Genomic DNA, 26,626 nt, shown 5'->3' on the forward strand with positions numbered 1-26,626 from the left:
GCGGGCACATCCCCAGTGGGGGTTGTGCAGGAGGCAGCTGATTAATGTTTCTCTCTCATCGATGTTTCTAACTCTCTATCCCTCTCTTTTCCTCTCTGTCAAATATCAGTAAAATATATTTTTTTTTAAAGTATTATTTTGCTTTAAATGTACAGGGGTAAAGTTTTATAATTCCTTCCATATTGTGCTGTTTTTATTTGTTTTAGTTGGTTTTTATACCCCTCCTGAAAGAAAGATTGGCAAATATGCTTGTGCTTAGAGTGTGGATTTGCTTTTCTGTTTGAAGAGAGTAAAGTCTACTTTGATACTGTTGATTTATTTGAGTAATGACTGTGTTGCCAGAATAAATTTAGTATTGATGTGATATTGTTAATATTATTCCCGTAACCATCATAGATTCTAAATCTAAAAAATACAGATAAGCCAGGAAATGATTATAGCTGTTCCCCCCCCCCCCCCCCTCTCTCTCTCTCTCTCTCTCTCTCTCTCTCTCTCTCTCTCACACACACACACACACACACACACACACACACACTCACTATATTAGGGCTTTTTAGGAAAACGTCTCCAAGGTGTCAATACTATTGTCCATAATAAAGCCTGCCTGTTTTGAGATAAAGATCTATCTAACACATTGTTAATGTTTCCCTAGTGTTCTTTTCACCAACTATTTCAGGGACAGGTGTTACTATCCTTCAGATATAAAGCTAATAAAGCCACTATGTAACCTAAAAGTGCAAATATGAAGATGGGTATTTGGTTTTTTACTATGGTCAATATTTATAGAAACAATTGTTGCCTGAACCTCAGCTAAGATTCATGGTGAACCTGAAATTTGTGGAACAAGAACTAACTCATTCTTTCTAGTTGACCAGATACTTTCGTTGAACCACAAGCCTTTTTTTCTTACCTGCTTATGGCTACAGTTTGCTTCTTGGGAATCTCCAGTTTCTTGTGTGCAGGTGCAATCTAGTGAAGTTGGAATGAGCATCCCATAATTGCTCATGGGTTGACCACATCCCAGCATCTCCACTGGTGGCAGATTAGGTGGTTGTAGGAAACACAGCCATGTTGAAGACAGACACAGTTCATTAACCCTTCCTCAACACAAACTTTGTATGCTAATCTCAAAGGCACACTAGATTTCTTAACTCAGTTCTCTACTCTTTTTTGGTGGTGGTGATAGGGGGAGCCTGAGGTAAGTGATGTGACATATCTTAACAGTTCACAACTGACAAAAAGCTATATTAATACTTTTATCATTTTCTCAGCAGTACATTGCTATTGTAAATCTTTAGATCAATTTGGCAGAGAAAATCTTTGGCTAGCCAGTAATCTTGAAAATTCTGCTTCAATGTGTAGGGTCAAATTACTTGGATAATTGTTAATTTGTATGTGCATTAAGAATATGTGTCTTTTAATTTACTCTTTCTAGGCTTTTTGTTTTGGGCCTGTTAAGTTGGAAGAGTTTCAAATGTCTTATATTCTTAACTTAATTTATCTTGTGTTGTATTCTCACCCTCACTTTGTGAAGAGATGAGTAATAGCTTTATCAAACCCTGTTTAATGGTTACTGTGCTGAAAGTAACAGATAGGTAGCCAGTCTATAACCAGCTATCATGGAACGGACTTAGCATATGGATGAGTTAGGACCCTTGGGGGAGAAATGGAGTGCAAAACTCTTAGAGGAGGGGAAAGGAAATATGTATCAAAAGTGCTGAGGGTCTGTATATGTGTTTTAATTAAATTCTTTTCTTACATCAGAAATGCATTATATTTCTGTATTTGTCAAAGCTCCTGGAACACAGTTGTCCTTCAGGATTTGGGGGTCTGAACTGGAGTGCTAAGCAGAACATACCAGAAAGTGAAATCTATAATAGTAAAAGCATAATATACTAATTAGACCGGACAGCCGAACGAACGACCTTCTGGACTACCTTCCAGACGAAGCCAGGGCTTCGAGGGAAGCCCTGGTCCCCAGTGCCAGAGGGAGGCCGGTGCCGGCAGCGGGGGAAGGAAGGCCTACTCTTGCACGAATTTCATGCATCGGGCCTCTAGTAAGGAAATAATAGGGTACTGTTGGAGAGCTTGAGTGGTGTGGACCTATGGAGATTATTATTATAGTGAAAAATGTCTATACTTCCCACTGTTTCCCCACCCCAACAATCCTTTCTTTTAATTGCTCTTAAAGTATTCATTTAATTCATAACTATTGAGTTGATGACCAAGTGCCCGTTGTTAAAACAAATTTTAAAGAAACACATTTATATTAAACAGTTCTCTTCAAGGATCATGAGACAGTTATAACGGAACCTTTGCATTTGCTGTGCCCTCTGCTTTGGGGATCTTTTCTCTCAGTTTTTCATGTTGCCTGGGTCCTTATCCTTGAAGATCTAACTCTAAGAATTTCTCATCTTTGAGGAAGTTAAGAGGCCTTCCTGGATTCTTCTCTTAAAGTTTCTTTTGTGACATCTTATTTCCTTTATAATGTAGATTATATTCTCTATTTTAATTACTTCTCTATTTGTTGTTTGTTTCTTCCACTGGAATACAACTTCCACGAGGGTCCCTTACCTGACTGTTTTGTTCTGAGCTATATTCCTAGTGTTTAGATACATTAGTTGTATTGTAAATGAATGCAATTATGAGTAGTAATTTAATTGAAGGAGTGGGGAAGGGCATCCTAGGCAGATATAAACTCAGAAAAGGGTCTGCTATTGCAAGAGGATTGGTAACTTCAGACTGCTCAAGTGTATTGAAAGTAGAAAAGGTTATAGTATATTTGGAAACGTGAAGCTCACTGAATTTATAACAAAGCAAGTTAGAGTCTATTTTGTCCATATGAGAGAGCCAAGAGATGTGTCTTTAAGCAGGATGTGGCACAGTCAGGAAGATAATTCTGGTTGCCTCTTTGGTGGATGGACCAGACTGTGGAGATGGGAAGCAGAGAGTTCCATTAGAAGACTGTAGCCGTAATGACATATGAAAGCCTAAAATAAAACACTGATGCTTTGGATGCAGAAAAGAAGCTACATCAGAAGTTAACTGGGTATAGGAGAAAAAAGAGATGAGGGATGGTTCTGAAATGTCTGACTCAAATGTGTAAGTGTTGGATGGTAGCTCCATTAAAATTAAGAACCAAGGGACAGCAAGTATTTCTGAGGGGATTAATTTTGGATGTGTTAATTCAATGAATATGCCTCATAGGCAGTTAGGAATATGAGTTCTGATTTCTGATAGGTCATCATTGATGCTAGGAGCCATAAACTCATGTATAGCAATTGAAGCCTGAAGGTTTAATGAAGAAAAGGATTTATCCAGTGATCTTAAACTTCAGGGGTCTTAAACTCTTTTGAGATTTAAAGAAAACAATGGCCTCCTCTGGTGCCACATTCAAATTTGTGTGTACATAAACAATTTCAAGGGGTTTCTCGCCTCTGGAAACTATTGTTGAGCTGTCAGGCCTGTAATGGGATTTAGTTTAGAACTTCTGATTTAAGGAGTAGATGGTAAAGTATTTGAGCTAGGAGGAGAATTTAAGAAGAAAGGTGCCTCTGAAGCCAAGCAAAGGGTGGGGTGGTGCCAGAGGAAGAATTTTGAGAATTGGGGGTTCCCAGTTATGCCCTGGAGTGGTCGAGTAGGAAGGAGTTTCAACTGTGACTTTGTATTAAGCAAAGAGCCATTCATGGTAACGTTTTATGTCATGCAGAGGCCAAAGGCAGATTGCGATGATACAGTGCATGAATCTGAGTTAGGGAAACAATCAATACCTGGTAAACAGTGTGCAGAAATCTTGATAAATAGTCCTGATATGTGGAGATAGCTCCTTTTAAGGATCTATTTACTGAAAGGATAATTCTGTTATTTTGACAACTTGTGTTATGGTGTTTCAGCCCAGTGGTTCTTAACCAGGTGCCCATTAGAAACAACTTGGAAATGTTTTAAAAACCAGGGCCCTCCAAACCTTAGTTAATCAATGCTTTGGGAGTTGAGCCTCTTCATAGTTTTTTGTTTGTTTAAATTTCTTGTTAAGAACCACTGTTCCAGTCAGAATACTTCCTTGTCACTCTTGTTACTAGTATGTGTTCTTTTAGTTGTATGTTATTATTTAATTACTCAGTTTTCTATTGTGCTACTTTTAAATCATTGTCCTTTAGTCTTTCTCATAGAACTTAGTTTCCATTATAAAAAAATTTATGGCTTTCTTCTGATCTTTAGCCAAGTTCTCCATTTTTATCATTTTAAAATCTGACCAGTTCTGCGTAAAACCAGAAATTCTTAATTGTGCTTATATATGGAAAGTGTATTTATTCTGTAATCCTGTTTGCTTTTATTTATGTTAGATTTTTTACCAAATTGTAAAAACCTAACTAGAGTAGTTTGAACTCTTGAACTCTATACACTATTTTCCAAGGAGCTAATTTCATAATCTTACATTCCTTTCTTTCTTTATTTTTAAATATGTTTTACTGATTTTAGAGAAAGAGGAAGGAAGAGGGATAGAGAGATAGAAACATTGATTGGCTGCTTCCTGCACCCTCTCCCCCCCCCCCCCCCCTCACTGGGGATGGAGCTCGCAACTTGGCCATGTGCCCTGACGGGGGAATTGAACCAGTGACTTCTTGGTTCATAGGTCGCCGTTCAACACTGAGCCACACCAGTCAGGCTTACCTTCCTTTTCCTAACCTGGCAGTCAGAAATGGCATAGACTCTAACAGGTTGTCTGCATCAACACAGGCATTTTAGATGAAAGGTAAACCTATAAAAGTAGTTGAAAGGAAACTGTCAAAATAGGAAATTTCACCTGTTATGTTTTCACCTTGCAGTGCTTTCTCTTGATTAACTTTTTGATGAGCTGTCAGCAGTTCGAGTTTGAACCCTGCATTCACACTCTGTTTTTAAAAAATATACATTTTTTTATTGATTTCAGAGAGGAAGGGAGAGGGAGAGAGAGATAGAAACATCAATGATGAGAAAGAATCATTGATCGGCTGCCTCCTGCATGCCCCCTCCTGGGGATCCAGCATGCATCCTGGGCATGTGCCCTTGACCGGAATCGAACCCGGTACACTTCAGTCCCAGACGGATGCTCTATCCACTGAGCCAAACCAGCTAGGACCCCTGCATTCATACTCTTGAAATAAAAATCAGAATGCAGAGAAGTTTGAACTTTATCCATGCCAACCCTGACACCAACCAGAAGCTGAGAGAGGGTTTATTCTGTTTGTGAGCTATCTAGTGAATTAATATTTATACTTGGAAAGAAAATAATCTTTATAAAATGATGCTGTTTTAGTAGCATCAGCATAATGGCTAAATTAGTCTTACAAATTGTGGTTATTTATCAGTAACTTGGGACAAATATCAAGATTCTCTAGAAAAAGATAAACTTCCTGGTTTTCTAAATGCTCACCCATAATATGGGAAAATAGAGATATATGTAAGACCTGTGGAGAAATGAACATGATAAATTTACACTTTAAATGAAAAGAATACGATGAACAGTTTTGTTTCAGTTTAATAATTCCAACCAATAACTTTTTTGTTGGTTTGTTTGAAATGATTTTGTTACTGGAGATTTTTTTAAATTCACTGTTAAATTTAGTTATTTTTAAAATACCAATTTCATTTACCAGATACATCAAAATAGTATTCTTTACTTTTACCCCTTGCTTTTAGACGTGGAAGAACATGATCTGCTTTTGTGCTCCAAAGCTTAAGGATCACAGTGAATAACTGGAAATCCTTTTTATTTTTGAACATTTCTCTAACCGTGGAAGAATGAAGGAAGGAAAGTAATAATAGCAACAATGAGAATAGTTAAATTTGAATGCGTATTACCGTGTGCAAGTACTATGCTGTGGGCTTTGAAATTTCAATGTTTACAACACTGTGATGGGTAATGTTATCTGCCTTATTTTGCTGGTGAGGACATTGAGTCACAGAGGCATTAAATAACTTACCCAAGGTCATATGACTGATAACATGGTAGAGTCTGGATTTAACCAAGTAATCTGCCCCAGAGTCTGAGCTCTTAAATGTGTGTGTGTGTGCATGTGTGCATATGTATAGATACTGCTTTCTTAATAATTTCAAACTAACAGTTAAACTCTTACAGACATTGTATTGAGTGTGCTTAGTGCCTTGGGAACTATGCCAAGGCTAGGGCACAGAAATAAGTAAGATTTGATCATACATCTGGAAAGCTTATTGTCAACCAAGGAAACATATAAATAGAAACATTCACTAGACGGTGGGAAAATGCAGTGACAGTGGTATGCATAGCAACATGGTAATGGGACTCCAAGTAGAGATACTCTGTCTTAGTCTTGGGGATCAGATGCCTTAGTCCCTTTGATTTCTTATTTTACCCATCATGGTTTTAATTACCTTCTGTACTGGGGTTTCCAAATGTTCACCTCCAATCTAGACCTAGACTTACCCTGAGCATTGGACCCTTATCTGATTTTTCTGTCTCTCCTCTTGGATGTCTCACAATTTCCTTCAGTTCATCATATCTAAAACAGAATCCGTACCCCTCCTCCGGTTACCATCGCCCCTGCAAACCTGCTCTCCCTCCAGTGTTTCTATTCTAGTCAGTTGAGTGGAATAGATTAGGTGGTATCTTGGGCCACAAACCTAGAGTCATGCACCATCTCCCTCTTCCTTGAGTCAGTCTCAAAGCTCTGTTCATTCTGTCTCCAGAAAATGTCTCTCTTCTCTGCTTCTTTCCGTTTTCCTTCACCCTGTCATCAGCCTACTTACAGTCATCTCTCCCCGGGACTGCTGCACGATAGACCCTGACTGAGTTTTCTGCCCATTCTTATCTACTAGCTCATTCTTCTGTTACAAAAGTGGCACTGATATTTTTTAAAAACAAAAATGTCATCTTTTGCTTTTCTTTTAAGTTCACCGTGCTCTTGGGATAAATATGAAAAGTTTCAACATGGTTTAGAAGTTATGATTTGACCCCTCCCTGCATTTCCAGTCTGATCTTATGCCAATTTCCCACTCACTCTTACCGCTGTAGCCGTGCTGGCGGCCCTCCTTCAGGGTCGAACAGTTCATACTTTTAACTCACCTCAGAGCTGAGAACATCTGCTATTCCTTTTACCAGGTCTTGTTTACTGCTGGATCCCCATCCCCTAGCATGCTACGACTGCTTAGATTTCCAGTTCATTGTTATAGAATTGATTGGATGAAGGTGATGCTGAGCTATAGAACAAGTGGGAGTTAGCCAGGTGTACAAGTGGGGATAGATCAATTTTAGCAAAAGGAATAGCATAAGCAGGCAAAATACTAATATTTCTTTACGTGTAAGAGCCTTTATAAATCAGTAAGAAATCTTAGAAGGAAAATGAATAAAGGATATGAGACAGTTAACATAATAAATAGTAGTTAGTAATATTTGAAAAGTTCAACCTCTTTAGCATTCAAAGAAAATTAATTTAATATTGCTGATTTTATATCTCAGGTTGTCAAAGATTTTTACAAAGTCCTTTGTTGACTAGATACGACAGCATATACATATGACCCCAATCTTGTTTAATATGCACAGATAAATATATGGATTTAGCAGCCTCAAAACATGTGTCAATATAAGCATAGAAAATAATTAGTAATTATCACTGTGGTAGGATTATGGGTGACTTTTTTTGAGTATTTCTTATGTAATTAGAAAATGACATGCTGTCTTTTTTTTTTTTTTTTAACATATTTTATTGATTTTTTACAGAGAGGAAGGGAGAGGGATAGAGAGTTAGAAACATCAATGAGAGAGAAACATCAATCAGCTGCCTCCTGCACACTCCCTCCTGGGGATGTGCCTGCAACCAAGGTACATGCCCTTGACCGGAATCGAACCTGGGACCTTTGAGTCCGCAGGCTGATGCTCTATCCACTGAGCCAAACCGGTTAGGGCCATGCTGTCTTCTTTAAAAGCCATACACCAAGCCATTAATTTGAAATACTAAATCTGTCCAAATTTTGCTTTTACATAAGCAATTGATATGCTTGATATTTGAATCCCCAAATTTTAGGTTGTATTCAGTAAAATACAGTTTTTTTCTTGTTATCTGTAATTAGACATTGGTTCAGATTAATATTAATGTTAGCACTGACTAATGACATTATTTTAATAGACTATTTTTAATTAGTGAGGTGCTCATTAATCTGTTAAAACAATTATGTGGTGAGGAAATGGGGTTGTTTGCATTTTACAGGTGAGGGTAGGAACAGTTCAGAGCTGTCATGTACCTTCCATTAGGGTCCACATCTTCAACATCCAAGTTTTATTCCATTAGAGATACACTGTAGTACATTGTGAAATAGTGAAATTCTTTTTTTTTAAATAAATTTTTACTGATTTCAGAGCAGGAGAGAGACATAAAAGTGTCAATAATGAGAGAGAATCATTGATTGGCTGCCTCCCGCATGTCCCCCACCAGGGATCTAGCCCGCAACCCAGGCATGTGTCCTGATTGGGAATCGAACCATGACCTCCTGGTTCAAAGGTTGATGCTCTACTGAGCCATGCTGGTTGGCCTGAAATCTTTAAGAAGGCTGCTGTTTAAACATTATCAATATATATGAACATAGGTTTAAATTAACTGAGTATTAAGTTTAACTTAACCACATTTTCATTCTCCTTTAATTGGAACTTCTTCATGAGAATGTAAACCACTGACTTCTCTTTCCTTAACATCCATTCAGAAAATCAGTATCATTTACATTTTCTTCACCCCCTTTTACCATTACAAGTATTTTTATCGACTGAAGCATACAGTACACTACTCTTTACTATTTTAAAAAATAGATAATTGCTGGTGACTGTCAGAGTTGTTATTATTAATTAACTTCCATTAACACTTTTTTGTAGTTTTCTTAATATGAAATTTTAAAAAGTGTAACACTTTATTTTGATGCAAGTTATTCACATGCTTACCAGTTTTCAGAATTGGTATTTAGAGTGAGTCAGAGATACAGTAGTTGCAGACATGTAGTGAACATCGTTTAACTTTCTGTTTAATGTAATGTGATGAAGATTTTGTACATCAAATACTTATTTTACCCATTGTGGTTTTAATTACCTTCTGTACTGGGGTTTCCAAATTTTCACCTCCAATCTAGACCGAGACTTACCCTGAGCAATGGATCCTTATCTGATTGTTACATATTTAACAAATATGTAAGCATTTGTTAAATGATTTATATTATACTAGAGGCGCAGTGCATGAAATTTATGCACGGGTAGGGTCCCTAGGCCTGGCCGGTGATCAGGGCGGATCGGGGCCTTCTGGCTGCTGGCAAGGGCCTTCCTTCATTCGAGCCGCCCCCTGGTGGTCAAGCGCACGTCATAGTGAGTGATCGAACTCCTGGTCTCCGAACTCCCACGGGGAAATTTTGCATATTAGCCTTTTTTATATATATAGATGTTGATATAATATATCCTCCTTTCCTTGGGAGATACAAGGGTTTTTGTGACCAAGCATATTATTAATGGCTTTTTTTCATGTGGTTAGAAAATAAAAATGCCAACCCCGAGGACTGGTTCCTGAAGTATAAGCTCTTGGGTCATGCATGAAAACATGTCCTCATGACAGAATGTTACCCTGCCAAACAAGTGAAAGGTTTTGCAATCTTGTTCACTGTTTGCTGGCAGTGGTTCTCAACCTTCTGGCCCTTTAAATACAGTTCCTCATGTTGTGATCCCCAACCATAAAATTATTTTTGTTGCTACTTCATAACTGTAATTTTGCTACTGTTATGAATCGTAATGTAAATATCTGACATGCGGGATGGTCTTAGGCGACCCCTGTGAAAGGGTCGTTCGACCCCCAAAGGGGTTGCGACCCACGGGTTGAGAACCTGCTGCCTTAGTGCATCTAACTTTCTTCCTTTACTGCCCCTTTGAACACAAATGCATGTTGAAGGTAAGTGGGAAGTTCAGAATTGGGATATTAATTTAACTAAACTAATGCAGTAGCTCCAGAATTAAAATATAATTCCTAAATTTTGTCTAAGTGTGTCTTCATCTAAGCTGTTAGAATTGGGAATTTTAGAATTAGATGGGATTTTAGAAACCATTTAGTCTCATCTCCCACCTAATAGAAGACTCATTCTATACCCTCCCTAACTGTTGGTTAATTATCTAGCCCTACCCCCTACCCCTTTCTTTTTCTTTCCTTCTCCTATCTCTCTCTCTCTTTCTCTCTCTCTCACACACACTTACCTTCTTAAAAGACCGGATTGTAACTATTTTGGACTTGTGGGTCATTTGGTCTTTGTCAGAACTGTTCAACGATGCCATAGTCATTATGTAACAACATGAGTATGGCTGTTCCAATAAAACCTTTTTTATAGAACAAGCGCTAGCCCTTTGGCTATCGCTGACTCCTGCCTGACCTATTAAGACCTCAGTTTTCTCTGTCTGGTAATGTGATTGTTCTCAAGTTTTGTACCAATTCATTAAATACTATTTGGTTACAATATTCAACTATGTGAATCTATCAAATAGTAATAGCTGCCATTTATTAAACATGGTGTGTGTACTATGTGCTTGACATAGATAATTAAATTGAATCCCTAGAAGCACCCTGGGAGATACAGTGATATTATTACCAATTTCCAGAAAAGTAAGGTATATGCTGTACTGTTAAACAGGTGTAAAAGAACACCCTCTTTCTCAAAGGCAAAATGTTTTATTTTTTCCCATCTTGGTCACAGACATGTGTTGGGAGACTGTCAAGTATAGGAATTGGTTGGAATCGCCGTACAAACTGTTTTCTAATCTGCTATTTTGGGAGCTTTACAAAGAGTTGGTTTAAATGCCATGTCTTACTTTTAGAAAAAAATGATCCCTAGGGGAACAAGTGCGTTCATGTTGTGTTTGCAAATTAGTCTATATCCAGCCTTCCCTTCTGCCATTTCTTAAATCATGGATGGCAACTTCGTGGTTAAACCTTTTAGGCCCCTCCCTCAGTATCTTCATATGCAACTTGAATACACTTAAAGTAGCTAGGATCTACTTTTTTGTATACTAAGGTTTCTTTAGGGTTATTTGTTTGTTTTCCTTTAGTTAATATTATTACGATGTTTATTGTGGCCTTTCAGTTTAAGTGTCTTTTCTGGTGTGGAATTTAAAATGTAGTAGTCTTAGGTGCAATTTGACTTAAAAGCCAGGAGGTGGCAGTGTTTTCCAGGTGCTGCTTTAAGATTTCAGGTGCTGAAGGAATGTTTTTAAATACCACTAGAAAGAGGACCTAAAGAACAGTGTATTCTTTCTTGTCTGAAAAATCATGGATCGAAGAAGAAGTTGCTTCAACTCTACAGTGCATTTTAATGAAAGCTAGAAATAGAATATTTCCTGAAGTTAGGACAGCTGCAATTTTGAACTTTGCTTCTTATTTGAAGGATATATTTGAACTTATACTAGGTATTTACTTCAGAAACAGGAAAAAACACCTGATTAAACCATGTCTTCATATCAGACCGTGGGCAATGGAAAAATAACTGATAACTATATTTAAATAAAAATGGAATTAACTTTATTTTTCTTATAGTAAATCTAATATATATTTGTTGTTTTTAAAAAGAAAAATCTAGTCTACAAAACAAGAGAAGAAAAAAGTTTTACAATCACTCAGATGCCAGCTCTCTGAATACAATAATTGTTAACTTTTTGGCTGTTTAAGTATCTAAATATATACTTATGATGAACTATGTGTGTGACCTCATCTTTAGAATTTAAGTTGCTACAGTATAAAAATAATCATCTGTTTTGAATTTCAAGGCTTCTTTGCATTCACAAAGGTTTGCTTTACCCCGTCTATCTTGACTTATTTTTACCCTACATATTGTCCTTGAATTTTCTCTTCAGTTTACTAATTTAATACTCAGAAGTAGATTTGAGTGAATTTGTTTTAGCCTATTTGATGTAAAAAAAAACCCCAACTTTGTGAAGCAGTAAATTTGACATAGTTTCTTTATATGTAATTTCTCCTTAAATAGTGTTTTGTAGCTTATTCTCATGGGATGTGTGTCAATTAGGATTAGGTTTGGCTGCATACTTCAGAAATCCAGTATGGGGGTCTTAACAGAAATAGACTTTCTCTCATATTCATGACATCTAGAATTAGGAAGTGCAGGGATAATAAGGAGTTTTATTACCCGGAGTCTCATGGTTCCAAATGGCTCCTTGAGCTCCAGCTCTCACATCCAGACTCTAGGCAGCAAGTATGAAGAAGGGCAGAAAGGCAAAGGGTTTTTTTGCTGGCTTAGATCAGTCCCTCTAAGCACACTTTCCAAAAGACACAAAACTATTTCATTTTACATTTTATTGGCAGTCACAGAGTCGTGTGGCTTTTTGGCTGTACCTGTTGCCTGGGAGCCTGAAATGTGTAGTATTTTATTTCTGCCACAATGTATGTGGCTAGACAGCTGGGTCCTGCTCCTTGTGAAGGAAGGACGGAGTGGATGTTGAGGTGAGCAACTTGGAGCCTCTTCCTCACAGTTAAATGTCATCATGGGAAGTGATGCTAAGAAACCTCTGTTCTGCCAGTTGATTTGAACACTCATTTTATCCATAATCACTTTTGGTTTTGTGTTATAATTCCAAGATACATGTACTAAATACTTTTCATACATTTTATATAATCCCCCAATACTATCTCATAGGCACCATCCATTATTACATGTCACATCTGAGAAAACCAAGGCACAGAGAGACTGCATAACTTGTCCATGTTGTCATAACTAGTAATTGATTATTCAGACATTGAGCCTGCTGCTTAAGATCAGTATTGAAAACTGCCTCTGTCCTCTGCTTATTAATCTACCTATATATCTATTAATAAGGGCCACTGCCATCCCTGCCCCACACCTTATACATAAAAATCATTTGAGGTTGCTTAAACATACACAAAGAACAGAAAAATGAGAAAATAAGCAGATTGTAGGAAACCTAAGAGTGAGAAAATACAATGCAGTTGAGGAACAATTGGTACACAGAATTGGGTGCAGTCTGATCCTGTGGAGGTGCTGGAAGTCTTGGTCTGATTTGTTCCTGGGTTCTAGTATAGTGGAAGGCGGAAAAAGAAAATTGAATTTTCTTTATTTGGACACTTGGCATCTTCATTGTTTAGTCACATAATAATTTATATCTGTTGCTATTTTCTGATTTTCTCTTTGTAAATTAGGTAAGATGAATTATCATTGCTTATTTATTTAAGATGTGGAAACCCATTCAAAGAAAATTTTTTTAGCTGGAATATGGGTTTTATGCATAGTACAAACTAGGGCTCATTTTGTTTGTTTATGGAAATGCTTCCTGTCCGTTTTAAAAAGATACGTATTTTGGAAGATTGAGATCTCAGTAAAAATGGTGTTGTGCTAACTACTTGTTAGAGCTCCTTCCTACACAACACACACACACACACGTCTGTGAGCTCCTTGAGGACAAAAGACTTGGCCTCATACACTTTTTTCCTCCAGTATCCTCAATGTATAGGTGTTCAGTAGGTGAACAATGAATGAATGACTGGTAAATGAGAAACATTTGTTTATAAATGTTATAAATAATGTTTCTGCTTCTTTAAACTTAAGTCATTTACTCAAAATAAGTGAAAAATAGGTCTGACTTTTTATAGCCCTAGCAAATGTGAGATGGGTTATAGTGCCATTAATGATTAGACATTGGAACCACAAAGTGCAGCCCTTGAACTTGGTGTGTTCGGAGAATTACCATGACTGTGATACACCTGGAACGTAGTGGTGGTATAGGCAAGTAGCAGGAGATAAGTTTGGCAGCCGCCTGGCGTGTAAAAGTTACTAATTAAATTTAAGGAATGAAAGTTAGATTTTAATGATGTTATCTTTTTAAAATGGCATTTTTAGTGGGGAAAATAAGGGACATGATTTGATTTGAGTAACATTTAAAAATAAATAGTATAGATTTGTTTTTTGCATTTTAGTTTTCAAGTTTACTTGTGAAAAATTCAGAAAACATTAAAGTTTAATTACTTTATTTTATTTTGTTTCTCAGGATGTGATCTTCGTGGCAGGAAGCTAAGTTTTTAAACTATCCCAATGGATGCAGACAGTGATGTTGCATTGGACATTCTAATTACAAATGTAGTCTGTGTTTTTAGAACAAGATGCCATTTGAACTTAAGGAAGATTGCTTTGGAGGGAGCAAATGTAATTTATAAGCGTGATGTTGGAGTAAGTATCTGAATTTTGGTATGTATGCTAATTGTATAGTGCTAGGAATGATGTACTAAAATGTATTTATTCTATAGAGCAGCGGTCGCCAACCGGTGGTCCGTGGACCACTGGTGGTCCGTGAGGTCCAAAAGATTGGCAACCACTGCTATAGATAGTTTATGAGCACCTTACCATGTGCTAGTTGTGCTGGATACAATAGTGAGCCCTGTAGAAGTGGCACCTTTTCTCATGAAGTAGCAGCTTTTGGAGATACTTATCTCCAAGTCTTACCAAAGAACTCATTGGCTACTAGACATTTTATACTGTTCTCTCAATTTCTTTTGACTGAAGAAGGCGACTTTTGTACTTTTTATGTATGTATATTTATTTAAATACTAGAGGCCCGGTGCACAATTTGTGCATTGGTGAGGTCCCTCGGCCTGGCCTCTGCCCTCTCATAATCCAGGACCCCTCGGGGAATGTCAGAGAGCCGGTTTCAGCTTGATCCCCACAGGCCAGGCCAAGGGACCCCACCAGTACACGAATCCGTACGCATATAAGATCTTTGGTTAATCTCTTCCCACCCTTCTCCCTCCCCCCTTCCCTCTGAGATTCATCAGTCTGTCCCATGTTTCCATGCCTGTGATTTCTGCTCCTATATTGAGTGTCTGCCCCCTGGTAATCAGTGCACGTCAACCAGCCAATCGCTTGGACTTTTATATATATAGATAATTATGTTTGAATGGTGTCCTAGGATAGAGAAAGTCAGATTGTAAATTTTGTAGCATGCTGTGATAGCCCTCTTTAATTAGCCAGGATAGTTGGTATTCTTTCAGTAGCAAATTGCTGAAAATATGGTTCATATCCTACCCTGTACATTCTAAATTTTAATTTTTGTAAAACCTATAATACTGAAAATAAAAGCTGTTAACTTGCTTTTTTAACCTTAGTGTTTTGAGATTAAAATTATACAATACAGTGGGTGTTCATTTGGCTTTTATAAACCAATGATTGATGAGATTATATATCATATATTTTTTATGAAAATTAAGAATGTATTTGAAGGCTTTATTTAAGCTCTAAAAATTAGATGCCAGTATACTTAGGAAAATTATTATTAGCTCTTAGTGCTAGAAACTAAGTGAAGTTGAATTAAAATTTTCAGTGACCCGCAATTAAAGATTTTCAAGTTCAATAATGCCATCTTCATTTTTTTTTTTTTTTAAAGGAGTAAATAGGTTTGCTAAAAAGTTTAGAGAAGAAATTGCCTAATGCTACTTTGAGACTTTTAATATACCATATGGCAGGGAAGTCATTTTTCCTAGGAACGTTAACTGAAAAGGCTGAGTTGATGGACAAGCTGGTGGTGAAAGACAAACGTAGAATAAACTCAGTCTAGTGTTTCCCAGCCACTTGTGTTTGAAAATTTATAATTATTTACTCAGATTTTATTTTGTGTCTTTGTTAATTTTTGTCTTCCCAGATTTAATAGCTTTCTAGTTTGATAATATGGCATATAACAGAGAAAAGGAAGACCTCAAACTGTAACAAGAGTTTTAAGGAGAAATATCTGATTCATTTATGTGCTACATTATTCAGTAAACATTTATCTCTTACATATAATGGGAATTTGATAAATATTTCCATAAATGAAAAGTTGCAATGAAAATTTAAATTCACATATTATCTTGGATCTTAGCTCTTGACCTATTTATACTCACAATGTAAATAATTTTATTCAAACCCATAGCTTTAAATGCCTTCCATATTTAAAATTATATCTCTAGCTCCAACTTTTCCCCTGCATTCAAAATTTGCATATAGAACTAGAATATATAATAGGCATTTTAACTGTAAGACAATGTCAAGTAGTGATGGATACCATGAGGCTGAATAAAGCAAGGTTAGCATGTACAGGGCAATAAAGGGATGGGTGTTTTGGTGGAAGAGTCAGGGAGGGCCCCTCTATGGAGGTGACATCTGGTGAGAAACTTGAATGAAATGAAAATATGAAGAAAAAATATGCCAGTTGAAAATAACAGCTTCTGCACAGCTCATGAGATGTGGGGATTTGAGGATCCGTGCAAATTATAAATTGTAATCATGTGACTGGAGTGGAATGAGAAAAGAAATGTTTACATACTTGGTAGCTCATTGGTTTTAAGTATTATTAGTGAGAGATTTATATAGTCCATGTATTTTTTAATTAAGTGTCCTTTTGGATTAATACATTCTTTTGTTCAGTATGGTACTTGATTTCAGAATGGGTAGATGATGCAGGGAACAGTTATTTTGATTGTGGGAAAGCTTAGAATAGTATTTAAACATTAAAATAGCCACATAGAGCAGAAGCATACAGGGTGGGGCAAAAGAATGTTTACAGTTGTTTGGATGAAAAATTATACAATAATTAATAATAATTATTAAGAATAACTGTTTTGCATACTCACAACTGTAAGCCTACTTTTGTTCCACTCTGTAAATGAAAATTAATCCTTATTATGTACTTTTTTATTTTTTCCAGAAAGTATTAATGAAACTTAGAAAACCTAGAATTACAGCTACAATTTGGTCCTCAGGAAAAATTATTTGCACTGGAGCAACAAGGTAAATTTTATTTGGGTTTTTAATTTTTTAATTTCCGCCTCATGAAAGGAACATTTGTAAACTTAGAAACAAAATCATATGTACAATTTGTCATGTTCCTCAGTATAAAATTGATTTCCTATATAACAATCTTTTTTTTCCCCTAAAACCATAGTGAAGAAGAAGCTAAATTTGGTGCCAGACGTCTAGCCCGCAGTCTGCAGAAACTAGGTTTTCAGGTAACGTTTTCAAAGTGTATCCAAACTGCAAATATTCAAGGATTTATTATTGTAAAGTTAAAACTTTGAATTTAGTAGACTAAAGAAATCACGACAGAAACTACCCTCATGATTGACCTTTTCCTAAGGTTTTTATACTGTTCTTCAGTATAAAAAGTTAGTAGCAAAATTTGTCCACGTGGATGTTTTTAAAGGATCCTGACTTTTTTTCAGATTCTTCTTATAGAGAGACACTGGCTTGTTTTCTTACAAGTTAACTACATTTTTTTTTTTTTTTTTGCAGCCCATAAGAAGTTTATTGTGTCTTCAAGACACTATACGATGTAGACTCATCTCCCAGAGGAGGGTCTTTCAGAGACAGGGAGCCATCCTCCATATGAATTGCTCATTTGTCGTTTTCATAGGTGGATGGGTTCTTCCTTCTGGATTTCCCAAACTCCTCAGTCCCCCATGTGTAGACAAGATAAAATGCTACAAATGCTCGCCCTCCACAGTCGCAGGATCCACTGGCCTCCGTCTGCCACTTCTTAAATACCTTTTTAACTCTTTAAGTTTTTTTCACCTTTAACAATGCCCCACCTCTCCCTCCCCCCAAAACAAACAACCACCAAAAACATCACATATTTCTGATCATCCCAAGAGTAGTGTACATATATATTTCAGGATGAGCTGAGAGCTGCAGGACCCTGTTGACATGTACACACTAGTTGGCAGGCTCTCACACTTAAACAGTGATCATCGCTGGCTGGGTAACCTCATCAAATATAATTTTGTAGAGGCATAAATTTGAATAAAATTAATACATATCATGCACTTGCTGAGTCACTTGAAGATAATGAGTAAATGAAAGATAAAGACGAGTCCCTAAAGAGATGAGCCTAGGCTCTTTTGACTTTAGATGGGAAGTGATGGGAAGTTGAGTTTCCCTCTGATGACTTCAGTCTCCTCTGAGGTAGAAGGTGAGAGGAAGGCACTGACGAGCTGGTGGGTGTGGGAGTTCTGGTGCTTGAAGAGAGGTGGTATAGAGACAAAAAATGGTGGGGCACTTTGCACAATTTTATGGCTTTCTTGCAGCTATCTTGTGCAGGTACTGAGCTGGAGGATGGGTATTTATCCAGAATTGTGGTTTTACTAGGAACATTTGAAAAGATAAGATAAAACCAGTCAAGGAGTTGCTGAAGTTATTAATTTGAGAGGACATTATTTTTAGCCTTTGAGCTTCTTATCTTAGCATAAAATTAGAAATGTTGAGAGAAATTCCAATAAATTAAAAAGCACAATTTTATCCCTTTATCCCTCACTCTGTCCCCCTAAAGAAAGCAAACATCTAAGCTCACAGAAAGATCATTTTACCTTACTGCATATAAGAAAAAGTCTGATCTTTGGAGTTTAGTGTATACTCAACTATTCATTGAGTTTTAAAGTAACAACTTTTCCATTTAAACTCTTGAGAAGAGGACTGTGTTTTCATTTTTTTTTTCTTTTTGCTCTCCTATCCCAGTAGACTGAATATCCCATTTCAAATATAAAAAAACAAAACAAACTAAATTAAACATGAAATTCAATCATGCAAATATCTCAGGTTTTATTTTCTTATTAAAGTTTTTGAGTTGTTTTTCTTTAATGAATCACTGATAACTTAAAATACTGGGTCCATGCTTAAGATATTTGTTTTATTTGCTTTTTAAAGATTGAAACTTATTTATTAAGGATTTCTCTGATGAGCAGATTTTTTTGTTTCAAAATAATTCACTGAGTTTTATTTCTCTCCTAAAGGTAATATTTACAGATTTTAAGGTTGTTAATGTTTTAGCAGTGTGTAACATGCCATTTGAAATCCGTTTGCCAGAATTCACGAAGAACAATAGACCTCATGCCAGGTAGGTCTTTGAGAAATCAAAGTAACTTACCGAATTTGAAATTACTTGTCAGGCTATAAATACTTACATTGTGGCTTTCTTTGTGTAGTTATGAACCTGAACTTCATCCTGCTGTGTGCTATCGGATAAAATCTCTACGAGCTACATTACAGATTTTTTCAACAGGAAGCATCACAGTAACAGGTATTTTATGATATTGAAACCAAACTTGTTAATTCTGTATTGAATGAAATAAGAGGTGCCCATACCAAAATAGAAATAATGTCTAATTTGTCACCTTTAGTCACTTTTGCCCTTAAAGGGGAACCAGTCTCCTGACTTTAACATGATAGGTTAGTTTGACCTGCTTTCATATACTGTTTTAAAATCATAGTACTTTGCTTCTGTCTTCTTTCACTCATTATTATCGCAGTGGGATTCATCCTCCGTGTAGTGATAGATCATTCATTCTCATTGCTGTGCAGTGTCCAGTGTATAAGTATACTGTCCACAGGCATTTGGATAGTTTCCAGTTTTGAGCTATTAAAAATATTCTAGTATATTTTTTCATAATATTACTTTTAAACTTATAATATCTTGCATTTAAAATACTTAAGAGAATTCAGTTTTATGAACTTTATAAAGGTTTTACATAAGCAAAGATGTAAATATAATTTGTACCTATTTGTTACATATCTTTTGAGTCAACTATTTGGAAGGGGCGGTTTCTAAACACTAGGCCTAGGTGTCAGAGGGTAGCAGTGACTCCGCAGGATGATTTGTACAGGTGCCATGGTTGTACGTTGTACAGAGACATTACTTGGGAATCAGACCCAACTTTTGGCACATTTGTGTTAAGGGAAATTTCTTTAGTGTCCTTGAGTTTTTCTTTTTCTTCCCTCAATCCTTAAAGGAGAATAAAAATTATTAACACCTTAAACACTCAATAAATAAGTTTTAGTTTTGACTCATCCCATGGGTTTTCACACCTACTTCTGAAACTTTTCAAGCTTATTGCCAGGGCTGTGCCTGAATTAAAAGTGGAGTGGTGAGGAACACATCTATTTGTTCCCTTCTTTCAACTGTCATTTCTGTACTTTGGAACCCAGACTTCTGAGGGGCCCCAAAGTCTACAGATAAGTCTCTACTAAGTATAGAATAAAATGATGCATATGTAAAATCTGTCTTTTATCGAGTTAATAGATATTTAAACAACACAATAACAAACTGAAGACAACTGACCTGGTTAATTAGGATGCGTTATATATTTACATCTGTAATATTTTATGAAATTCTATAACAATTCAGTGAACACATACTCAGTATGTGTTCCCATGGGCAAAGCACTGTACTATGTGTAGGGGTAAACTGAGTCAGGAAGGGAGTGGACCAGTGTAAGACGTATTCAGATTGTCAGAGTATACAGGTCCATATGTATGTTTTTTAGGATCCTTCAAAGGTGGTAAGTATAGTTAGTGAAACCATTTTTATTCAAAATGTTATGAAAATATTTTTTATTACCCACTTTCATGTTTCTTTTGAGCTATTTAAATGAAAGATTACATTTTTTAAAAGTTATTCCCAGCGTCACCTCATTCCCTTGTGCTTTTTTGTGTTCTCTTGCCTCAGTAAGCTGCGAGGGTGAGATGGCCAGATTGGTGGTAAACATATTGCTGCCAAGGAGCAGTAAACCTGTGGGCATTGTAGACCAGGTGGCTTCTAACAGCTTCCGCGTCCCAGCACCTGGGAAGCAGCTTTGCTTTACTCTGCTGGGCTTCCGACTCCCGCAAGCTTCAGTTGTAGCCTCACAAAAAGCCAGACTGCAGTCTCCAAAAGGAGAATGTTTTTCTGGGCCCGTTTGTCCTTTCTCCCGTTAATAGTCCTATCATAGCACTTTCTGTTCTCCTCTGGGATAGTTTGTGTGTAGTTTTTTTATCTACGCTCTTTTCACACTGGTGCCCTAAAACGAGATGAGTAACATCATTTTTGTTTCAGATTTCCTTTAATTGTCCAAGGAAAATTTTATTCTCTTAGTTTTCATTATGACTATGTGTATAATTATGTTTGTAGATTATTTAAAACAGTAACCCCCGAACTGCTTGGGTATTTTTAATTGTGAGAACTGAGCTTTTCCCAGTGCTTTCCGTGCCTCTTCTCACCCCTTCCTCCGTTGTATGTGTTTCAGGGCCCAATGTAAAGGCTGTCGCTACTGCCGTGGAACAGATTTACCCGTTTGTGTTTGAAAGCAGGAAAGAGATTTTATAATTCATCACTTAATTGGTTAGAATCCCTAACTGAGCACCTTTTAAAACCTGCTGCACATTGGACTCAAAACAAAAGGAAACTGGACCAACAGTAATTGAGGAAATAGACTCTTTTATTCGTTCACGGCTACAGTGTAAAAAGCTCCAGTCCCCTTGGATTTTATTTCAGACTTTGCTGTAATATAAAAGGGAAGTTTACAAGACATGACATTGCTGCTTTTACAGAAGGACGTTCTATTTATTTTCGCAGTAATTCTCATGTCCCCATAAGCAGAGCTGTCACAGTGTGCACTACCTTAAATTGTTTTGTTGTTATTTTTTTCCAGTTTGAGCTAATGTGTTTTATTTGTGAATAGTCTTTTACATTTTTGTATGCTGAATATGGGCACCAAAGAACCTGTAAAAGTTATCTTTTTCAATTGAATATGCACAAATAAAAGTTTGGAAAAGGTCTCTCTTCATATCCATTCTATAAATTTTATTCCCCATTTTCTATGAATAAAAATTGTATTCATAATTTTTTTTAATCTATGCAAGCTTAGACTTTTGCTAAAGTGTGTTGGCTTCTTTTTGAAGTATGTTTTGTGAATATATATAATCTTTTAATTCTCTGTTACCAAATATCAAATAGGGATTTTTTTAAGATTAGAAATAAAAACATGTATACAAATTCTAGGGAACCAAAGTAGAACTTTATAGATTAAGCATAATGTTTTATGTTGCTAATTTAATATGCTAGAAAATGTTAGATATCTTTTAAAAGTTACAAAAGTGTAGTTTTAAAAAGAGAAACTTCTTACTTACAAGATAGTTATAAGAAAGAAGGTATGATGGGTTGTACCTCATATGTACCTTTGTATTCTGGAAAGACTCAACTCTAGTTGTAGGAAAGTAATAATCTTAGGTTGGTACTCAAGGCTATACTGTCTTGTCACATGGTGATATATTGTGCTGTTTTAATAAGAAGTTCCACTAGTTGCCTCTGTGCCACGGTATCATAATCTAGTTCAACTTGAACTTGAAAGCCGTTTTGCAAGATCTGTCTTTCCCTTGCTGTGTCTTATGTAAAGGAGCTAAAGAGTGACTACTGAGTATATAGGATGGCTACTCTTAAAGTGATAAATACGCCTTTCTGAAACAGCGGCTGTCTGGCTCAGCCACAGCCTTGGAATGGTAATGCAGGATCAGGCTGCCATTGTGCTCTGCCCTGTGTGTTTAGGAGTTTAGTATAAACAGTGATTTTACCTAGAAATAAGACCTAGTCCAGAATCAAATCAGCTTCTCCATAGGGACAATATTCCAACACAGTCTTCCTCTAAAACCTGAATTTCAAAAATGTTTGAAACCTTTGTGAAAAATTGCAGTATCTTAACCTCTATATTCTAGTACATTTTCCTTACCGTATTATAAATCTTGAAAACTTAGTTTAAGCACTGCACTGAACAATACATATTACTTTGTTTTTGTCGTCTTCTCTATATCTTCCCCTACCCTGCCTCTCACTCCCTCATAAGCAAGGGCAAATGCTAACTTTTGTATTTTCTTTCTTGTGAAAAACTTAACCGTGATTTTCAGACTTCTCTTGTCCTTACTTTTACATTTGTGTTTGCCGGTAAAGTTCCAATAGGATAGCTAACCTCATAAAATAGAGAATAAAATTCAATCAAAAGGTTACAGGTTCTGTGAAGACTTTTTAAATTTGAGATTTTCCACTTATTTTTAATTAACAGTAATTAATAAGTGACGTCCGGTTTGCTGTGTTCCCAAAAAAGGAATACGGAAAAGGGGAAAAAACATGATTATATGGCCAGGGTATGTAACCAGATGTCATGACATTTTCAGTATTCGAGTGACTTAAAAACTAGTAGATCAGTAAGCAGCTCATCAAAATGCTTTCTTGGAAAAGAGGAGGAAAGACAATCTGGCCAGGGCTGGTTTCAGGCTGCAGGAGCGGCACTTGGCTGACTGGCCTGGACAACCCACGGAACTTAGCAAAGTTGGTGAGAAAGGAGCCAGTTGGTGTCTTTTGCTGGCTTTTCACAAGTGCTGTAAATGTTTTTATAAATAAAAACTGTGACTATATACATACAAATTCGAAGTATTTCCCCTTTTATTTTTGAAAATCAAAAAGCTCTGATTGGCGGTGTATTGGGTGAAAATTAGATTGAAGATAGAGTTGTTTAGTTATAGACTCAATAGAAAAGAAAAATATTACAAAGCATTTTAAGATACTGAAGTTGAAATCACTAGTAATAAACATAATAAATAGGTTGATAAACAGTTTCCTGCCCGTTAACAAAGAATGGCTAAACCAAGATAGCTAAAGTATACATAGCATTTGAATTTCAAAGAAAACATAACAATTTTGTTAAATATCTTATATTCTGTGATGCTTGTCAAAGCACAAAAATTTATATCGATTACCTATCTTGATTTTTTAAAATCTCAATATAATTCCACTGAAGATTTATAATAAATTTCTTAAATTTATCCTCTACAGAACACACTTTCTCTTCTTCAAAACAAATAAATGAGGGGGGAAAAAACCACACCAATGCATGCTCTAACTTGCATATGAAATGTTACACAAGACCCAGCGCAAGTAGTGTCTTCTGAATGTCATTTATCTCAAATCTCTTTTCCTCATAACTTCCCCTGCCAGTTTTAATCGAGAGAGTACATTTCAGAACCAGGACTGTTAGACATTCTCCTGAGTCTCTGATAATATAGTTTTACTATTTTTTAATACTCTTTTTTAAAAATATATTTTTATTGATTTCAGATAGAAAGAGGGAAGGGGAGAGAAACATCAATGATGAGAGAGAATCATTCATTGGCTGCCTCCTATATGCCCCACACTGGGAATTGAACCGTGACCTCCTGGTTCATAGGTTGGTGCTCAACTGTTGAGCAATGCCAGCCGGGCTAGTTTTACTATTTCTTACAACAGTTAGTCTTCCACTTTGTTACAAGGAATTGTAGTATCATATACCCTTATAGCAAGCTTGGGACAGTTTGTTACATCCCAGGAGGAAAATTCCAGGCTAAATAAAAAGGGTCCTTGTTTTTGACTCAGGATTCTCTTTTCTTCAGATTAATCATATTTTTGTATTCATTCTCAAGTTAGGTTGCTCATTAAGTTTTTTTAGTGTCTTCCATAACTTAGAATATTAGTAATGTAATGGATTACTACTTAGTGGTTTGAGATTCGTCACTGTAGTTTTCTATCATATCTAAATTCTATAGGTAAAATGCTTCACCAAGTTTTAAAAGTCAACTGGAGAAATGCACAAGAGAGCAACTCATTGTGTGGGTGGAAACCCAAGTTTCTGGTGCAGTCGGCGATCTCTGTTTCAGCATAGAGAAGAACAGCAATTGTCCTGATGTCTGAATGTCAGGTATTATGGCTGTAATCATCTGAAAGTCAGCATTGATTATAGCCTGTATGCCATAACCTGAGGTAGTGATAATCCTGAGGAGTGCAAATAATTACAGGAAACCGGATCACTATTAAGTTATGGATGCCTTACAAAGAGAACTTTATAAGCTTGGCTTGAAAAGTCAAATGTAATTGCTTAGAGATTGGGATAAGTAATCTAATGGCCTGACTCCTAATGTTTTACTAACAGCTACTTCTAAATAAATATGGTCCCAGGAATTTCATATTGTCCTTTCTATTCATCTTTTTTAAATGGATGAGAACATGCTTATTTTTCTCAGCCATTAAAGAATTATTTTTCGCATTATTTTATAATGCTAATATGAAATTCACAAAAGGTACTTTACATTGTAGTTCACAATTCATAAAATAAGATGCATAATGTTTGTAACCTGTTAAACTGTAATTAGGATTCATCACTAAAAGCCTAGCCAGCACCCTCTCCTAATGTAGAACGTATGTGCAATTGTCCACATTGTGTTCTGATTCTTTTTTACACAAGACCCAGTGCAAGTAGTCTTAGTAGGCAAAAAACCACAAGCTTGTGTTTAGACACTTATGTATCTGAATGATAAAACCGCAACTCTATACATACACAACTGAAGGCAAAGGTGATTGTATCCCTAGTTCAGTCTGTCAAAGCTACTCTGTGAAAAGGTGCCAAGTGTAGAACCAGCCAGCATTTTTTTTACCTGGTATCCTGCTCAGAATAATAAAGAGAGTCTTGGGGCCTTCTACCTCATTCACCTATTGTGAATGGAGATTAAAGGTGGTTTTAATAAATTAACTTCATGACACTAAAGACAAAACATGGCATTGTCAACATGTATTGGTATGAAGACTCCGTACTAAACGTTCTTATACTGTATCAACATCTATAAGGTTTTGAGGCCAGTAGGTCTCTGGACCAGACTGCCTTGGTTGTCCCCCCCCACACAGCTTTTACACTCCAAGAGCTGCTCTTGATGGTTTCTTTTTTGGAGTGTTTTTGGCGCCAATTCCTCTTGGTCATGACTCATAAAACAAATGTTGTTTTTCACATAGTTCCTGAAAGAGAAAGAGGCACTAATGAAAATGTCATTCTTAGTTTACAGTACTTGAAAAAAATGTGCAAGCTATTCTTTTTTAAATCTCTCTGGGCTTTAATGTTTTAGCTATGCAAAAAAAAAAAAGAATTTTTTTTTTTTTTTTTTTTTTTTTTAATGGCAGAGCCTTGATGTATCATAGAATTGAGTATACCACAGAATGTCAGTGTGGGGTCTTCTCAGGCACGATTCATTCCTATATGATATTCAGAGAAAGACTCCAAGGAGAGAGTTGCATAGGACTAATGGAGGTACATCCCAGATCTCTCATTCTTTTCCATTTCTTAAACTTAGGCCAATATGCCTTTAAATATATATATCTACATAATCCTATTTTTCATTGTTCCCTCCTGCATTAAATTCTTTTCTACAGGATTATCCCCCTCAGCGTGAAAATATTCTCTAGTATTTCACATTTATTAAAAAAGAGAACTCTACCTTTGAACCTCTCTCCCCTTTCAAATAGCTTTTTCTGGAATTTAACCAGTTTATCAAGTGACTGCAACGTGCCTAGTACTAGGGTAGGACTTAGTAGAGGGGATCGCACCTAAGCATATAATTTCAAGTACTGAAAATGCCAGTGAGGAAAAGGGGGAAGGAATGACTTTTTTTTTGGGGGGGGGGGTGGCATATGCTGCTGGCATCTCTAAAGAGGTAACATTTGATCAGAAACTGGAATGAAGTTAGGGAGGAAACCAAGTGAAGAAGTGCAAGTAAAGTACTGTACCTACAGAAAGTAGCCACCAATGGCTGGAGCATTGATGAGTACATGAAAGGAAAATGGGATCAAAGACTTTTTTTTTAGGATGGGGAAAAAATACCATACCAGGTTTCTATGCTAATGAGGTAAAATATGGATGATGCAGGGGTGAGCAGGGAGAACTGTTGGAGAAGAGAAAGGGAGCCAAGTGTTTGACCTCACATAGGAATGATGGAGCTGAGAGAGAGAGCG

General features: G+C 36.4%; 2 protein-coding genes across 3 annotated transcripts in view; one reads left to right on the forward strand and one right to left on the reverse strand.

Moving 5' to 3' along the window:
* TBPL1 (TATA-box binding protein like 1) overlaps nucleotides 1-24,838 on the forward strand; it is a 30,632-nt gene extending 5,794 nt beyond the window's left edge. The window contains exons 2-7 of one of the 2 annotated variants that reach the window (XM_036318370.1): nucleotides 14,042-14,220; nucleotides 16,727-16,809; nucleotides 16,964-17,027; nucleotides 18,804-18,907; nucleotides 18,996-19,090; nucleotides 24,397-24,838. In XM_036318370.1, the coding sequence (XP_036174263.1) occupies nucleotides 14,086-14,220; nucleotides 16,727-16,809; nucleotides 16,964-17,027; nucleotides 18,804-18,907; nucleotides 18,996-19,090; nucleotides 24,397-24,512 (597 nt within the window). In that variant the 5' untranslated portion in view covers nucleotides 14,042-14,085 and the 3' untranslated portion in view covers nucleotides 24,513-24,838. Of the gene's footprint in view, nucleotides 1-14,041; nucleotides 14,221-16,726; nucleotides 16,810-16,963; nucleotides 17,028-18,803; nucleotides 18,908-18,995; nucleotides 19,091-21,071; nucleotides 21,604-24,396 lie in introns of those variants that run through there. The other variant, XM_036318371.1, reaches the window with a different exon arrangement.
* The window catches only part of SLC2A12 (solute carrier family 2 member 12), a 48,076-nt gene continuing 44,686 nt past the window's right edge, over nucleotides 23,237-26,626 (reverse strand). The window contains 2 exon segments of the mRNA XM_036318369.1: nucleotides 23,237-25,533; nucleotides 25,536-25,636. Of these exon segments, the coding sequence (XP_036174262.1) occupies nucleotides 25,448-25,533; nucleotides 25,536-25,636 (187 nt within the window). The 3' untranslated portion in view covers nucleotides 23,237-25,447.

Source organism: Myotis myotis, unplaced genomic scaffold (assembly GCF_014108235.1).
Source record: "Myotis myotis isolate mMyoMyo1 unplaced genomic scaffold, mMyoMyo1.p scaffold_m19_p_7, whole genome shotgun sequence".
NCBI lineage: Eukaryota > Metazoa > Chordata > Mammalia > Chiroptera > Vespertilionidae > Myotis > Myotis myotis.